The 18,048-nt window shown below is 41.4% G+C and overlaps 2 protein-coding genes across 3 annotated transcripts in view; one reads left to right on the top strand and one right to left on the bottom strand.

Annotated features, from left to right (window-relative positions):
• Positions 1-270: 270 nt before the first annotated feature.
• Positions 271-18,048, bottom strand: part of LOC117829622 (glucagon-like peptide 2 receptor) — a 34,049-nt gene continuing 16,271 nt past the window's right edge. The window contains exons 8-13 of the mRNA XM_034707202.1: positions 14,069-14,129; positions 13,915-13,981; positions 3,795-3,883; positions 2,112-2,250; positions 984-1,025; positions 271-848 (exon numbers count right to left, since the gene is read on the bottom strand). Coding sequence (XP_034563093.1) covers positions 492-848; positions 984-1,025; positions 2,112-2,250; positions 3,795-3,883; positions 13,915-13,981; positions 14,069-14,129 — 755 coding nt within the window. The 3' untranslated portion in view covers positions 271-491. The remainder of the gene's footprint in view (positions 849-983; positions 1,026-2,111; positions 2,251-3,794; positions 3,884-13,914; positions 13,982-14,068; positions 14,130-18,048) is intronic.
• LOC117829623 (sterile alpha motif domain-containing protein 3-like) lies at positions 6,335-13,237 on the top strand. 2 transcript variants are annotated; one of them, XM_034707203.1, is made up of 7 exons: positions 6,335-6,709; positions 8,672-8,743; positions 9,722-9,856; positions 10,181-11,169; positions 11,343-11,504; positions 11,595-11,690; positions 12,306-13,237. In XM_034707203.1, exons 4-7 carry the CDS (start codon positions 10,201-10,203, stop codon positions 12,615-12,617), a joined length of 1,539 nt encoding a protein of 512 aa, XP_034563094.1. In that variant the 5' UTR covers positions 6,335-6,709; positions 8,672-8,743; positions 9,722-9,856; positions 10,181-10,200; the 3' UTR covers positions 12,618-13,237. The 2 variants fall into 2 exon arrangements, with proteins under 2 accessions (XP_034563094.1, XP_034563095.1); XM_034707204.1 differs by lacking the exon at positions 6,335-6,709 and adding an exon at positions 7,631-8,593.

The following is an 18,048-nucleotide window of genomic DNA, read 5'->3' as shown; positions in this document are numbered from 1 at the left end:
TTAAGCCTGCGGACACCTGATTGGTCAATACTACTCAGGCTATAAACAGAGACCAGAACACGTCTCATACCAGACTACATCTATATGTGCTGTCTGTGAGTGACAGGCAAAACTTTGAGCCACAGTAAAGCAGACAACATGGCCGACAACGAGCAGCAGATTCAGAGCAGAGAGACATCATCTTCACTCCGTTGTTCTTGATTTGAAGTTTGATTGTGTACAAGTCTCCAAATATGAGCTTAGCTTAAGTTAGTTTAGCACACAAACAGCTGATCCAGATGTCCTCCAGAGGGACCCTATTCTCTCAGATCCTGGAAACAAACTTCTACTCCACAAGTTTCTGTGCTCCTGCTGGAGTAGGAATGTCTCCTTTCCCAGTCAGAAACTCAGCTTGATGGAATCCAAGAGCAGAAACTGATCCATCCTCCAGGTCTATGTCAGTACTCACCTGTCCATGTGAGGTGATAAAAGCTCCTCCACGCTGCAGAGGATCAGAACTGACTCTCCTCCAGTATCTCCTCCACGGTCTCTCCGAGCGTCATCTCTCCGTCACTGCTCGACAGACTCTTCCTGGTGAGGAAGTCCAGTCCTGCTGTGTCACAGCCCTTCAGCCCCTGACCTTTGACCTCCCCCGGTCCCTGCCCCGCTCCTCCTCCTCTGTGCACGGCCACCTGAAGCAGGTGAGGGTGTGTGGCGGAGGTGCCGCCCTCGTCGTAGGAGCAGTGTGGGCGGCGCGTTCGGGTGCATTTCCACAGCTGTTTGAGGGGAACGCTGTGAAAGCAGCTCCGGACCTGGAAGTGATTAGTGAAGAGGAAGAGCTGCCAGCGCTTCTTCAGCTCAGCCTGGACCTGAAAACAGGAAGAAGATCAGCTTCATCAGTTTACTCCTCATGTTTCAGTGTATACTGTGTGAATGCTTGAATCTCAGGGAGGGTTTCATCTTGGCCATGAGGTGGTTTGATGCTTTTCTCACAGGTCACGTACCTCTCCATTAGCAAAGCAGTAGAGCACGGCAACAAGAAAGCCCTGAAACAGAAGAACAGTGACACTATGATGAATGTGGCTGCAGCTCGAGTACCGTCTAGAACCAGGAAGAGAGAGCACATCTCTCCAGTGTTAGCTTCTCTACACTGACTCCCCATAAAATCTAGACTACAATTTAAAATCCTTCTTCTGACCTACAAAGCTCTTAATGATCAGACACCTTCATATCTTAAAGAGCTCATAGTGTCCTATTACCCATCTAGAACACTACGCTCCCAACATGCAGGCCTGCTGGTCATACCTAGAGTCTCTAAAATTAGTATGGGAGGTAGAACCTTCAGTTATCAGGCCCCTCTCCTTTGAAATCATCTACCAGTCAGAGGCAGACACCCTCTCTACTTTTAAGAGTAGGCTTCAAACTTTCCAGTTTGATTAAGCTTATAGTTAGAGCTGGATCAGGCTTGGTCCAGCTCTTATTTATGCTGCTATAGGCTTAGACTGCCGGGGGAACTGGCACACTGACACACTGGGATCCTATCTCACCCCTTCCCCCCAACCCCCTCATCACTTACTTTAACTCTCCCTGTCCCATAAAAGTTACTAACCATAGACCTTTCTGGAGTCCCTGAGCTCCCTTGTCTCGTAGGTTCCTCTGAGCTGCCGTAGACGTCCTCCTGCTGTGGACGTTCCACACTCCATACGGACGTGCTGGACTCCAGTGGCAACAGCTACTACTACTCGTCTCATCACTATCACCGCTCCTCTCTCTCTTATTCTCCTCTATCCCTCTTTCCAGACCCAACTCGGTCGAGGCAGATGGATGTCTAACATGAGTCTGGTTCTGCTCGAGGTTTCTGCCTGTTAAAGGAAGTTTGTCCTCTCTGCTTCAACTAGCTAAATACTGTGAGGTGCAATGCTCATGGTGGATTAAGAGGATTTGCTATACAAATAAAGATTGATTGATTTATTATTTGATTGATTGATTGATTGATTGATTGATTGATTGATTGCTTGATTGATTGATTGATTGATTGATTGATTGATTGATTGATTGATTGATTGATTGATTGATTGATTGATTGATTGAGCTCACTCTCAGGTGTTTATTATTAACTTTTCAGGTGTTACCTGAAAAGAGCTCAGGGTGAGGTTGATGAAGTTCCGGGCGTAGCGGCTGCTGCCCTCCACACATTCATCGATCAGTACGGTGAAGACGACCTCGTGGATCCCCAACAGAGGAATCAGGACCAGAGTGGCTCGGGCCAGACTGAGAGACAGAAGCACATTTAGAGATCATGGATTGTGAAGAGTCTATACAGGACAAGTGACATTTCTGCTGCAGTAAAGAGACTCAGCTGACATTTGAGATTGAGCTCATTAACATTTCATCGTTCAGCCAAGTGGCGGAGGGTGTCCGGTTGGGTGGCCTTGGGATTCCATCTCTGCTCTTTGCAGATGATGTGGTCCTATTGGCTTCATCAAGCAGTGACTTCCAGCTCACACTGGGACAGTTTGCAGCTGAGTGTGAAGCAGCGGGGATGGGGATCAGTACCTCCAAGTCTGAGGCCATGGTGCTCAGTCAGAAAAGGGTGGCTTGCCCTCTCCGGGTCGGGGGGGAGTCTTTGCCCCAGGCGGAGGAGTTTAAGTATCTCAGGATCTTGTTCACTAGTGAGGGGAAGAGGAAGCGCGAGATTGACAGACGGATCAGGACGGCGTCTGCAGTGATGCGGACGCTGTACCGGTCTGTTGTGGTGAAGAGAGAGCTGAGCCAGAAGACAAAGCTCTCAATTTACCGGTCAATCTACGTTCCGACCCTCACCTATAGTCACGAGCTGTGGGTAGTGACTGAAAGAACAAGATTGCCAATACAAGCGGCCGAAATGAGCTTTCTCCGCAGGGTGTCTGGGCTCAGCCTTAGAGAGAGGGTCAGGAGCTCAGACATCCGGGAGAGGCTCAAAGTAGAGCCGCTGTTCCTTCGGATCAAGAGGAGCCAGATGAGGTGGTTCGGGCATCTGGTCAGGATGCCTCCCGGGCGTCTCCCTGGGGAGGTTTTTCGGGCGTGTCCTTCTTGGAGGAGGCCACGGGGAAGGCCCAGGACCATAGACTGTATAAAATATGGACGTAGTATCCGTGACGTCATCCACCTGTTCCTGAGAGCTGTTTTGAAGCCAATCGACGGCGGCAGCCATATTGGAAATGCGGAACAACTAGGCAGAGTGTGACGTAGTGTGAGCCTCTTAGCCAATGGCTGTGTGTTCCCGACCAGGAGTCACATCAGTCATGTCCTTATTTGGGCAAAACTCATAATCTTAATATCTTCTTAACTGTCACGTTAGAAATAAATTCACCCCCCGTACAGTGTGTGCCATTAGAGGGATTAGCTTTGTAGGGCCAAGCCGTTTTTGAACCAGGCTGTAAACATGTTTATTAATGCTGCAAAGATCGTCTTTTTCCCATTCATATCTATGTGGTTTCCAGTGTTTCTGCAGCCAGCCTCAAGAGGATTTTCGATGTATTGCAGTTTATAACACTTCTGCATTGGCTTCATCATTTGAGACCGGAGTTTGCCGCTTGCCCAGGACACACTGGAGAGATTATATCTCTCAGCTGGCCTGGGAACGCCTCGGTATCCTCCCAGAAGAGCTGGTGGAAGTGGCCGGGGAGAGGAGTGTCTGGGCTTCCCTGCTGAGGCTGCTGCCCCCACGACCCAGACCCAGACCCGGATAAGCGGAAGAAGATGGATGGATGAATGGATGGATGGATGGAACATTTCATGGTCTCTGTTTAAAGACACTGGATTAGGAGACGTACCTGTATCTGTAGTCGGTGAATTTGACCTGGTCTGCTTTCAGCTTGGACAGCAGCAGCATCAGAATCTTAATGAATATGAAGAAGATAACCTGCAACACACATTCAAGGTTTACTTAGGGAAATTAATCTGGAAGAATCTGAAATGACAAAGTGGGTTTAGAAAATGTGCATCTGAACCATTAGCTCTCAAATCAGCAGAATGAAGAGCTGCCTGCCAACAAGTAAAACCTCTCAGTATCAAAGAACCAGCTGACATGTTTAAAATGTGACGGGACGGGAATATGACTTTTTATGTAAAATAAGTCCTCCTGAGAAAATGTACCATGTACCAGGAATGAGCTCAGCTGCTTAAAGAAAGAACTTCATCTCAGGAGCACCGTGCTGTTAATGGACAGGGCCCTTTAAAGGGGACATATCACGCTTTTTTCATCAATATATATTGGTCTAAGAGGTCCCCAAAACATGTCTTTAAAGTTTATGCTCAAAAAAACACTTTGAAATCAGATTTTGGTCTGCCTGAAAAGTCCTCTTCTTCATTCCTCATCAGAACACTCTGTTTTCTCTCTGACCACGCCCCCTCAGGAAGTGGATGTGCCTCGGCTCTCCAGCACGTTGATCTAATGTTTACATGTTGGCTGAATATACACGGCTGCTCAGAGATCACGTTACTTCAACCCTCTGAATCTGATCCTGACGGAGAGGCGCCTGTAGCAGGACCTTTCTGAACGATTGGTCACAGATTTAGTGTTTCTTGTTGTTTTATTTATCAGTATGTAGACGTGTGTCTTGGTACACAGCTACGGACATGTAGCTATGTGGCTATGCTAACTAGCGCTAGCACTTATCCATGATAAATAAAAATCATCCACTAGATCTTCAAATCTGCAGACGTGTGGAGTAAAACCGACCTCTGCCAGAAAGGCAGCGGGACCTTTTATGAAGGATTGGTCACAGATTTAGTGTTTCTTGTTGTTTTATTTGTCAGTATGTAGACGTGTGTCTTGGTACACAGCTACAGCTAGGATATGTAGCTATGCTAACTAGCGCTAGCACTTTTCCATGATAAATAAATAGGAGTAAAACCGACCTTTGTGTTTATTAAGACAGCCTACAACTAGCATGCCTCCCTCCTAAGCTCCTTGTTAGCACACATGTGTGCAGGTAATGAAAAAAGGAGGAGGGATTCAGTATTATTTTATACAGTCTATGGGCTGAACAAGCTCCGAGCTCTGACTCAGTTACAGACCGGATATTGTTGTTACGTAACAAAAACACTGAAGTCTGAAACGGCTCGTTTCACACACATTTACAGAAAGGTGGAGAAATCAGAACAGGGGCAGAATGGATTTTTTTCATTCTCGGGGGGTTTGTAGACATGCCAGGGACACATATTTCAGGTAGAGAACCATTAAAAAGTCCATTTTGCATGATATGTCACCTTTAATGACTCATTTGTTGGCCATAGACACCAAACTGGCTACGTTTGCAGTGGTGTTCTTACTATATTTGTTCCTGTGTTTGTCCGGAGATCCTGTGTGTATCCATGGTTGCATTGTTTACATACAAGATCAGCTGTTAGCAGCCCGATGCTAGGCCCGATGCTAGGCCCGATGTTCCCTGCAAGCTGAGGAGAAGGAGGCAAGGATGACGTGCTGGTACTGAGGTGCAAGCTAAAAAATTACAACATCAACCTGTCGAAGGTGGACGAGCTAACCCAGCACCAGAGAGAATACTGGCAGAGTAGCATCATGCTAACAGAGCTAACACCGGACACGAACGCCACATTGGAAGGTTTTCACCTGCTGTGGGTGGACAGGATACAGGAGAGCAAGACTGAACTAACTGGTGAAGAAGGCCAGCTCAGTCCTGGACCCTGTGGAGGTGGTGGCTGACAGGAGGATTATGACCAAGCTGTCGTCTTTGATGAACATTTCTTTTCTATATATATTCTTGTTGAAATTCTTGTACTGTACACCTACACTGTAAACCCTAACAGTACATCTTACTAAATGAATTAAGTAAACATAACTTAAATCCTCCAAATCGTTGGTGTTACTCATTCACCTTAATTAACTGAACTTAAAAATGTATCATTGATGGAATAACTCTTTTGTTTTGAGTACTGCTCAAATATGGAACATTTTAAGTACAACTTATTTATTCCAGTGTGTTTCATTGACTTATGTATCTTAAGTGTATCTATATCATTTTTATTAGACAATTAATGACACTTTCTGCAATTATTTTTAATGGCTATTTTTATTAATTTAATTATTTCTGTTGATTATGCAATTCCCAATTCAAACAAATAATTACTGTGACGTAATTTGAGTGATCGCAATGTAAAGATTTAAAGTAAATCACAGAAAATTTGCACATAAAGCAATATAAGTTTATGAAACATATTTTCGCTTAACTTAGCCTATTTATTCATGTAGCCTATTTTTTTGTCTCAAACAAAATAGTAGCATTTCAAAGGCTATGCTCTCGTTCATATTTTGGAAACCCCGTTTGCCAAAATGATGTCAGTGACCCTGCCAGTTCACGTTGTGGTCTTTATGCACATGGCACTCACACATTAGAAACAGAGGAGATGACACGTTTGGGCTGATCTTTGTGGTTGTGGTTGTACTAGCCCTCCGTTTTTATTTGAAACCCTGTTTTCGTATTTTTTAATGTGAGCAGTGAACGTCCCTTTCAACCCTACAGTCTATGATTTCAACTCGTGGCCAGGTCTTCACTCTTCACACGCACAGCAGCGACGACGACAAAGAGAGGAGACGGAGCGGAATATTTTTGGACATCTTTTAATGGTTAGCATCAACTCCAGGACAGTATACCCTTGTTTTTTCGCCGAAATTGGCTAACTTTCGACACGTTACCCAGCCGGGGAGCCGTTTTATCGTCTACTTGAGGTAACTTTGCTCTCTTCTATTTTGTTTTGCTTTGTATTGCATTATGTAGTTTGGCTGAAATGTTAGCAAGTGACATAGGTTGCAAGCTCGACAAAAGCTTTAGTGAGTAAATCACTTTTGTAATAACTGCATGCCTTTTAAATTATCTGAGGGTGAGTTGATTCATGCTTTTCTGCTTTCCTATGCTACAGTTACTGCTGGTAAGCTAGCAAAATGTTCGCGCTTTTTTCACGTTTAAACTCGGCGTTGTTTTGGCAGTTTCGTCGAAGTTGGTATGAATTGGCAAGAAAACCAAGTGCATTTCTTTGAAATTGATCACATTTGTGGCGGTTTTACGCTTTAGCAGTTGATTTGTCAGTATGTGGAAATGTAAATTGTGCGTTTTTTCTAGTAACTTAAAAATTCAGTTACTGAGACACTACAGACTCTACCATGGTCAGTATTCAACAGTTTCCCCTTTACCATGCCTCTACAACAGCTGCATGTGTACATTTAGTACTTTTAATTCACTAAAGGTACACTTGTCAAGAATACATGCAGGGAAAAGCAAGGTAGATGGGGACACGACTGATTCGACTATAAACAGGACATTTCATTGCCCTGTTTGCGATTTTAAACAGCCGTTTGCTGAGAGGGAAATGTTCATACATCTTCGGGGGCATTTAAGGAAAAAAGAAACCGTTCCTTGTCCATTCAGGGCCTGCACGTTTAAAACAAATGTGTACTCCACATTCAATGCACACAGATGCAGAGAACATCGAAATACCTGTGACTATGATGACATTATGGTGCAAAATGAAGTAAATGTCTCCCAGGATAGTGACATTGAACAGGATCCAGTTGAACTGTCGGATGAAAGTGAAACTACCTCTGTAGCAGGAGGTAGCAATGAGAGATTAGCAGAGCAGTTACAATTCAATCTGGCTGCTTTTTTCTTAAAAATGCAAACTGTTCTCCATGTGTCACAGAGGGCAACACAGGAAATCATTGAACATATTGATCAGTTATTTTTGCTGTCAGAGCCTCTTGTCAGGGAATCTGTTATCAAAATAATGGAAAAAAGTAATTGCCCCTTTACTGACACACTTGTGAGTGAGATAGTCCGTGCAGTATCGGAGAGTAATGTTTTGCATACGTCAGTTACAGCTGAAGGACCCCTGTCAACCGCCAAAAGGAGGAAAACATTTTATGAAGAAAATTTTCCACTTATTAGGCCTGTTGAATACCTGATTGAGTCGTCAAAGCATACCTTTATGTATGTACCTATTCTCAGTACTTTGCAACAGTTGTTAAAAAAAACAGATGTACTTGAGAAAGTCCAAGAAACCACTTCTAAGTTGCCTGGACAGTATTTGTCGCACTGCGATGGCTCCTACTACCAGGAAAATAAGCTTCTCTCAGAAGAGGGTCAGAAGTTATCAATAATTCTGTATGTTGATGATTTTGAAATCGCAAACCCTCTGGGAACATCAAGAAAAATACACAAAGTATGCGCAGTTTATTGGACATTAGGTAACCTGCCAGCAAAGTACCGTTCAGCTCTCCATTCAACTCAACTTGCTCTTTTGTGTAATTCTAATGATGTTCGGGAATTTGGATTTTCAAAGGTCTTTGCACCCCTCTTAAAGGACCTAAAAACTCTTGAAGAGGTGGGTGTCTATATTGAGGCTTTTGGTGACTGTGTCAAAGGTACAGTCTTCTCTGTTGCAGCTGATAACCTTGCTGCCCATGCGCTAGCTGGCTTCAATGAGAGCTTCAGGTCTACATATTTCTGCAGATTTTGTCTTACCACCCAGACTGAAATGCAAGCATCAGATGCAGTCACTGGTGTTAACCTGAGAACCAAAGATCTGCATGACAGCCTTGTTCAAGACATTCAGAAAGGTGACACTGAACAGAGTTATGGTGTTAAACGCAGTTGTGTTCTCTCTGACCATCTCAAATATTTTCATCCTCTCACAGGATTTCCACCTGATGTCCTGCATGACCTGTTTGAAGGTGTGATTCCTGTTGAGTTGGCGCATTGTCTCAAAGGTATGATTGCAAAAAAATATTTCACTTTGGAGGAGCTGAATCGAGCAATACTGTTTTTTCCCTATCAACATTCTGACAAGGTTGATCGTCCTCACCCAATTCCTCAAACTTTTGTCACTCGAGGAACAATTGGTGGGAATGGACACGAGAACCATACTCTGCTGAGGCTGCTTCCTCTTCTCATTGGCTCCAGAGTTCCAGAAGGAGACAAATTCTGGGAGGTGCTAATGGATTTAAAAGATATTGTAGAACTGGCTGTGTCTCATAGCTTTACTGATGAAACCATTCAGTACATGGCTTGCAAGATTTTAGATCACAGGCATTTGCTACAAGAAGTCTTGCCCAGTTTAAGATTAAGACCAAAGCACCATTTTATTGAGCACTATCCGCATCTCATAAAATGTTTTGGTCCACTAGTGCATCTCTGGACAATGAGATTTGAGGGGAAGCACAAAATTTTCAAGAAAATAGTTCATGACACTCATAACTACAAAAATGTGTTAAAAACTTTGGCAGAGAGACACCAGAGCATGATGGCTTTTTATTTGTCTTCACCACGTTTTTTTAAGCCTTCAGTACAGACTTCAAAAGTGGAGTCAGTCTATGTTGACTCATTGCCTGTTGATACTCATGGGTTAATATCCAGCATGACAGGCAGCAGCAGTGTTTATCGCACAAAACAGGTAACCATTGAGGGCACAACCTTTGTGACTGGCATGTTTGTTTGCACCGGGACACATGCTGCCTTGCCTGAGTTTAAAGAGATCAGGAACATATTCCTAATCCGAAATGACATCATCTTTTTACTGAAAGACTATGACACCGAATATACTGAACATCTGCACTCGTATCATCTAAACGATCATACAAACAAGGGTCATACAGTGAAACCTGTGTTGCAGTTGACTGACCAAATGCCACTGTGTGCCTACAAAGTCTCTGGCAAGCTCATTTTAACAACAAAACATTTTCTTACAGTCACATAGTGATAGCCGCATCACACCAGAGGACATCCTCCTCTTCCCCCTGGGACCTAAGGGAGGAAGATCTCAGACCCGTTCCATCATTTTTCCAGTAGAGATCACCCTGACACCCAGGACAACATACTGTAAGGTAATGTCTTTATCCCACGTGGTTAGTCGTCTTTGAGTAAGTTTACATTTTAACTTATCTCACACACCATGATCTGTTCATGATATGTAAACCTGTTCTTACTTTGAAATACAGAGTTTGCCATTATGTGAAAACATATTCTTATCAGTCTCTTGTCTTTAAATTGAGCTAAAAACTTCAGTTTGTTTTAAGCTTTGCCCAGGACTATAAAATGCTACCCTGGCTCAGTCTACAAGTGACAAAACGTTATGTGTTGTCCATGTAGGTAGCTTTTAAAAACAAAGAGACAGGAAATACAGTTGTTTTTTGTGTTTTATGTTACAGGTTCCTCTAACACAGTGAAAATGGAAGAATCTGACGTCCTCAAACTTAGGGTCATCCTTGACGATGTCAATGCTGAGAGGCTAATTTTGCGCTCTCGTCCTGAGACTATAAATGCCCTCATATCTGAGGTGAAAAGTAAACTGAACCTGATGTATGAATTCCGGCTTCAGTTTCAAGATCCAGATTTTGACAATGCTTTATGCAATTTAGTGAACATAGAGGACCTGCCATCCAAGGCAACAGTTAAAGTAGTGAGGCTCATTGAGGCAGATCAGTCCTCTACGAGCACGGATGATACAGTGTTACTGTCTGACAATACTGAATCACCTGAGCGTCTTTGCCGGTGGCCAGAAGTCTTCATTGTTCCAACATTCTCATATGAGGTAGAGTACTCTCTGAGAGAAGGCAACTCTGTATTTGAGAGAGAAGGGAAATGTCTCCGATTGACCAGAGATCAAAAACACAACATACTTGATGTCATGGCAGCTGAAATATACAAGCACAAAGCTTATCCTAGTACCTCACAGATTGGCAAGGCTGCAGAGGCTTTAGTCAGGAAACACCCCTGTCTCAAAGAACAAGGTTCCAAAACTGGGTGTGAGGGTTGGAAGAACAGCCTTCGCTTTAAGATGGGCAACTACAGGACCAAACTTTGCAGGGCTGGTATAAAAGATGTGGCTGTAAATGCAGGCAAGCGTAGCAGGACAAACCCAGATGGCACACCTTCCAGGGCAAACATCAAAAGACCAAGAAGAGGAGAAGTGAACTTCCTTCCCAATTATCCCTCTGGTGAAACAAAGGACACACTGGAGATATTGAGGCTTAACATGGTGGAGGAGTTCAAGAAGACTTCTGCTGAAAGAGACATGCTTCTCATCAACCAACAAATGCAGCGTACCTTTTCACTAAGGCGGGAAGAAGTCATCAATTCTTCTCCTCCGATTGCTGAACTAAGGGACAGATGGCCTGCACTCTTTTGTGAAGCCCAGGTGAGTAGAAAACTCTCAACTTTAAAACATCACTTAAAAAGCTGACAAGACAATAAGATAAATCTGTCGAAAAAGTTAATGTTATATACAACAGTACCTGACCCAGTTTACAGTTTTGATTATTATCAAATCCAGGTCATTTTGGTAATTGGTTTGTTTGTTTCTCTATCTAGCTCTACTGCGAATTCCATCGGATTACCAATCAAAATCTGCAGTTTTCCTTTTATTCTGCGTTGGATAAATACACATCACAGCTGCTGAAATTGTACAAGAAGAAGACGACTGGGAGTTTTGGAGAGAAGCTGCAGGAGGTTGTGACAGCATATGAAGAACAGGTGAACACAATTTCATTACATTACATTGAAAATGTATGTGAACAGCTGACTTAAACATCAGCTAATGTATTCTGTGTCTTTGTTCAAAAGGACAAGAACAACATCACTGCAGCCAGAACAGCAGCCCTTGCCGGCCTAACACTGTACCTGAAAGAGGATTCGTCAGACATATTCAAGACTTGCACGGTAATTCTTTATCCTCTTACAATGTCCATACCTCAAAACTTCAAACTGAAACATCACTGAACATAGTTATTAGAAACTGCCATAAACGTTCCTTTTGAGCAGTTAACTGTTATCAGTTATCACTGTTTATGTCCTTTCACTCTTTAGGTCTGTGTTTTCATCAACCCTTTATGTTCCAGCTAAAGTAACTTGTACAGTTGCACCATATTAATTTGAAAAAATATTGTACAAAAACATACAATTCCTGTGTGAAGTTATCAGCTTTATTTTAGACAGTAGGAACGGTTTCATAGTAACTTACTAAAGAATCAGAATCAGATTTATTGGCCAGGTATGCTTACACACAAGGAATATAGCTTGGGTTAACTGTGCTCTCTTATGTACAGGTACAACATTAGATATTTACAATAAACATAATAAGAACATACTAAAATACTATAGTACCGCAATACCGTGGCCACCATCTGTGGCGCCATCTTGGCACATTTGCCTGTTTTATTTTTTTTTTATGTTGCTTCCACTTGCATATTAAAATCTGGTAGGGGTTACAAATCTATAAGTGTTGTTATTCTCAAATTCTTCCTCACAGATAGTAATTACATTCTTTTTCCCCAGGACGAGTTTGAGGTGTCCCAGGAGGAAGCTGTGGCTTTGGTGGCAGTGGTCGCTGAAGATGAGGGACTAACAGGAGTTCCTTTTGACACACAGCATGTGTCCGTCATCCTGGAAGGCCAGGTTGTGATGTCTACAAGAACATGGACTGACTCGCTTGTTGTTTTGTTTGGTTTGATGTATGCTCTACATTTGAGCTATCCTGAAAAGCTGAGTGGCTTCTTTGAGTTTATCCAAGTTGTCCTCCTTAATCTTGATGAAGGCCGAAAGCAGCTCAAACCAAAGTTGCAGGCATTGAGAAATGAGCTAGAGTAAATGATCAGCATCTTTGTTGTTTTTCATGTTCCTGATAATTAGTTCCTTGAAAAGTAAAAATCCTGTACACTACTCTGGCTAATTATCAACAATTTATTAGAAAAATCACAAAGGGTCAGTTGAGGTTCAGAGGGATAGAAGCCTCGTGATTTTTTTCTAATAAATTGGTCATACATAGCAAGAGTAGTGTGCAGGATTTTTACTTTTCAAGCTATTGTTTGTTGTCCTATTCACATCCCTCATGTGATAGTTGGATGTGTTAACACCTTAACTTGCTGGAGTTGTGTCTCTGGAGGAGAGCGGAGGCTTCAGTGTATCGGATGTGCCTCCAAACAGCTGTTTGATTCAGTAGATGTTGCTCTTGAGCACCAGCATTAAACTAAAACAAAGAGTCTCACCTTGTTCCTTTTAAAGGCTATGTGTTTAGTTGCTGTTGAAATTGATAGAGATATTGTGCCTGGTGTTTCTAGTGTTTTATATTACCATAAAGAAATGGCATGTTTAAAAAGAAAAACAGAAGTAAACCTGTGTAAATGACCACTTGAAATGAACATTGAAATGTTTTGTAGTTATTGATGTTCAGCATTCAGCTTAATAAACGATTTAAGTTGGATCAGACATTGGTCATTTATATTGAGTTTGTGCAACTTGATTAGTTCAAGGCAATCGGTTTCCTCAAATGAATTGAGTTGACAAATTTTAATTTTAAGTTATCACAACTAGAATGTAATAAGTTATTTCAGTTTGAAGACAAAGTTGATTAAACTTAAGTAAAACGATTTTGCAATACAAGATGCATTTAAGTTAGTATTACTTAATTCACATACATTTAATGAACACACGTTATATAAGTTATATGAATTGCTGCATTTAAGTTTAAAAAGCTAATTCTTTACATTTCATATCACTAAATGGAATAAGTACTACTAACTCATAATACAAATGTTACATTAACTTAAGATATACGAGTTATATTTACTTAAATAAAATATTTCTTTCACCTTAATTTATTTGAGTTAATAAACTTAAATGGTTCAAGGCAATCGGTTTCCTCAAACAGTTTAAGTTGAACTAACTTGCCAGGTTTTACAGTGTACAGTGTGATTCTGAGAGCTCTTCAGTCACTGTGAAATATCACGGGTCACGCTTGTGACTTCTCCACTCTGAAACATGTCACCATCACGTGTCCTCATGAGACAGAGAGCGTCAGACTCAGTGTGAAATCAGAGACAGACTCTGAGAGTCATGTGAGCGTCAGGTTGAGGAAGTGTTCTGTGCTCCTCATTAAGAAACTCACCAGCACTGACAGAGTGATGGGACCTCTGATGATCCACCAGAACCATCTGTTCACGATCGACCAGCATCTGAGGAGGAGGCAGAAGGTCATGAGGTCAAACTGTGGAGAGCATTTAATCTATTATCTTGAATCCAGTTCTTAAAGAAACACTCACTCTGTGTTCTCATATAAGATCTTGACCACGGTCCACGGGGTCACAAAGAGGACCGGAGTGCCTGCAGGGGGAGGGAACAAGGAATGAGATGCAAAATGTTTCCTTGTGAGGAATTCTGGAGGGTTAAGTTATTGATGTATATCACACAGACAGACCTTACATCTCTGACATCCTTTCTCTAAAAGTGAATGATTCTTTAAGCTGCTTCGTGGAAACCTTTTATTTACCGACTCTGAAAGAAGATCACTTCTTCAAAAACTGATGCTTCTACCTTTTCTGTCACGTCACCTGATCTCCCTGTTCATGTTGGAGAAGACATATTCACAGCTCAGTCAGACAACTCACGTTTACTTAAGATAAAGTTTAATGCAGCATACAGTATTGTGTTTGGTGTAAGGCCTCCGAACCTCATTACTCCTCATAGATTATTTAAATGCAGACACTTAGGAGTAAGGAGATAGGACTAACCCCCTCTCAGAGCCCACAGGTGGATGCTGGGGAGGAGGTGGGTACGAAGTTTGCACACAGCACTGAGCAGGACAGCAGGAGCATTTGCAATGCAGAGGCACAGACAGGGAGACTTGCAGCTTAAATAGACCGCCAAATGAGGAAGTTGAGATCAGCTGATAGAGAGGATGATGACGTGTCAGTATGAATGAGCGCAGCTCGAGTTGTCTGCCTGAACTAGCTTGCAGGCGGCGCTCCATGTCTGTGATACTTAAAGGTCCAGTGTGAACTTGTAAAAGTCATTTTTTTTACCACATTCAGAGGAATATTTAAATACTATATTTTTGGGGGCTTTTTGCCTTTATTTTATAGGACAGCTGAAGAGAGGCAGGAAGTGTGGGGAGTAGAGAGCGGTGGAGGACATGCAGGAAATGGTTGACCGGCCGGGAATTGAACCGGCAACCCCTGCGACGAGGACTGTAGCCTCTGTATGTGGGGCGCTTAGACCGCGAGGCCACCAGCGCCCCATTCAGAGGAATATTTGCAATCTTTTTCACAAGATATTTAAGCTACAATCACTGTTAAATACAAGTGCTAAATCTAAATGTTAAATATTAATAATAAATATAAATGTTACATATAAATCTAGATGTTAAAGGTGACATATCATGCAAAATGGACTTTTTAATGGCTCTCTACCTGAAATATGTTTCCCTGGCATGTCTACAAACCCCCCGAGAATGAAAAGAATCCATTCTGCCCCTGTTCTGATTTCTCCACCTTTCTGTAAATGTGTGTGAAACCAGCCGTTTCAGACTTCAGTGTTTTTGTTACGTAACAACTATATCCGGTCTGTCACGGAGTCAGAGCTCGGAGCTTGTTCAGCCCATAGACTGTATAAAATACAACTCAACCCCTCCTCTGTTTTTCATTACCTGCACACATGTGAGCTAACAAGGAGCTTAGGAGGGAGGCATGCTAGTTGTAGTCTGTCTTAATAAACACAAAGGTTGGTTTTACTCCCCACGTCTGCAGATTTGAAGATCTAGTGGATGATTTTTATTTATCATGGATAAGTGCTAGCGCTAGTTAGCATAGCCACATAGCTACATGTTCGTCGCTGTGTACCAAGACACACGTCTACATACTGATAAATAAAACAACAAGAAACACTAAATCTGTGACCAATGGTTCAGAAAGGTCCTGCTGCAGGCGCCTCTCCGTCAGGATCAGATTCTGGATCAGATTCAGAGGGTTGAAGAAACGCGGGTCTGTGAGCAGCCGTGTATATTCAGCCAACATGTAAACATTAGATCAACTTGCGGGACAGCCGAGGACACATCCACTTCCTGAGGGGGCGTGGTCAGAGAGAAAACAGAGTGTTCTGAGGAGGACTGAAGAAGAGGGTTTTTCAGGCAGACCAAAATCTGATTTCAAAGTGTTTTTTTGAGCATAAACTTTAAAGACATGTTTTTGGGACCTCTTAGACCAATATATATTGATGAAAAAGAGCAGCATATGTCACCTTTAAATCTAAATTTTAAATCTAAATGTTAAATGTTAATAATAAATATAAATGTCACATATAAATCTAAATGTTAAATCTAAATATTAAATCTAAATTTTAAATCTTAAATCTAAATGTTAAATCTAAATGTTAAATCTAAATGTTAAATGTTAACTCTAAATGTTCAATCTAAATGTTGAATCTAAATTTAAATCTTAATGTTAAATCTAAATATTAAATCTAAATTTTAAATCTAAATGTTAAATCTAAATGTTAAATGTTAACTCTAAATGTTAAATCTAAATATTGAATCTAAATTTTAACTCTAAATGTTAAATCTAAATGTTAAATCTAAATTTTAAATCTAAATGTTGAATCTAATTGTTAAATCTAAATTTTAACTCTAAATGTTAAATCTAAATGTTAAATCTAAATTTTAAATCTAAATGTTAAATCTAATTGTTAAATCTAAATGTTAAATCTAAATGTTAAATCTAAATTTTGAATTTAAATTTTAAATCTAAATGTTAAATTTGAATGTTAAATCTAAATTAAAATCTTAATGTTAAATCTAAATGTTAAAAGTTGCTCTACGATCCTGCATATTTACCTAATATCCAAATTCAAACTGCCGTCTCGTGGACGTGCCACAATACAAGCTTCAGAAAGTGATACAGATAGCCTGACCAAGCTTTAATTTGGTACGTCTAATGGGTGACAGTGGATCAGCTAAATATTAAAGATCATAGAGCTACATTTAACATCTATATTTAACACTTAAATTTAAAAAATTTAAATTTCACATTTCACATTTTCATATTAAGATTTAAAAATCAGCTTTAAGATTTAATATTTATATTTAGTATTTGGAATTGGTTGGTTTAGCAACTTTTCCTTTGCTTGTTTAACTATTTCAAACTGTTTGTGAAGCGCTTTGTAAACCCGTCAAAAAGTGATTTATAAGTGAATGTCAGAATTATGTTTCTGATACTCACAAAGTGCAGCACTATGAACCTGTGGTGGTCCCAAAAGTTGCAGCTAGAAAACACAACAGTCCGCTCTGCTGTGTCATTTGACCCTTTTCCACTCTGCAGCGTACTGTGTGCTTTTAGCACCTGTTGTAACAATAACTTCTCTATGCATAAGTAAGAAGTATAGTGTATATATTTCCATATTTTATATTTCCCTTTTTGTAAGCTGGATCAGATCAAATAAAAAATATTATTGCTATTATTATGAACCCAAAATGAAAAGATGTTATAGCGATTTAATGACAGTAAACTAGTTAATAAGATGCTGAAACAAAACCGTCATGATGTTGTTTTTTTAAAGTCTCAATTCACATTTTACAATCAAGCGCCTCTTCAGATGTCTGATTGTTGAACAGAGTTTGGTGTGATTGTTTCTGATGCTGTCAGGTAATCAGAGTGTCTAATGTTAAGAGATGTTTAGGACTACACAGAGTCCAGTGATGTTACTCAGCAGGATTAGTAACAATGCTGAGAGGCTCTTGTCAGTTTCTGGTTTCTTTGAGTTCAGTTTCTCTCACGCTGAGAGGATGTGTCCTCCATCCATCCATCCATTATCTTGACCGCTTATCCCGTTAGGAGTCACGGGGGGCTGGAGCCTATTCCAGCTGACTTCGGGCGTAAGGCAGGGTTCACCCTGGACAGGTCGCCAACCTATCACAGGGCTAACACAGAGAGACAGACAACCATTCACACACACACTCACACCTACAGGCAATTTAGAGTGATCAATTAACCTGGTGAGCATGTGTTTGGACTGTGGGAGGAAGCCGGAGTACCCGGAGAGAACCCACGCATGCATGGGGGGAACATGCAAACTCCACACAGAAAGGCACCCACCCAACCGGGGACTCGAACCAGGAACCTTCTAGCTGTGAGGCAACAGTGCTACCCACTGCACCACCGTGCAGAATGTGTCCTATTTATGTGTTTATGTTTTTAAACTCCAACCCTTAAATGTAAACTGCACCATGAAAAAGGTCTTGTATGCCTTGTGA

This window comes from Notolabrus celidotus, chromosome 18, assembly GCF_009762535.1.
Source record: "Notolabrus celidotus isolate fNotCel1 chromosome 18, fNotCel1.pri, whole genome shotgun sequence".
NCBI lineage: Eukaryota > Metazoa > Chordata > Actinopteri > Labriformes > Labridae > Notolabrus > Notolabrus celidotus.
Note: the sequence above shows the minus strand (reverse complement) of the source record. Positions and strands in the feature narration are given on the sequence as shown.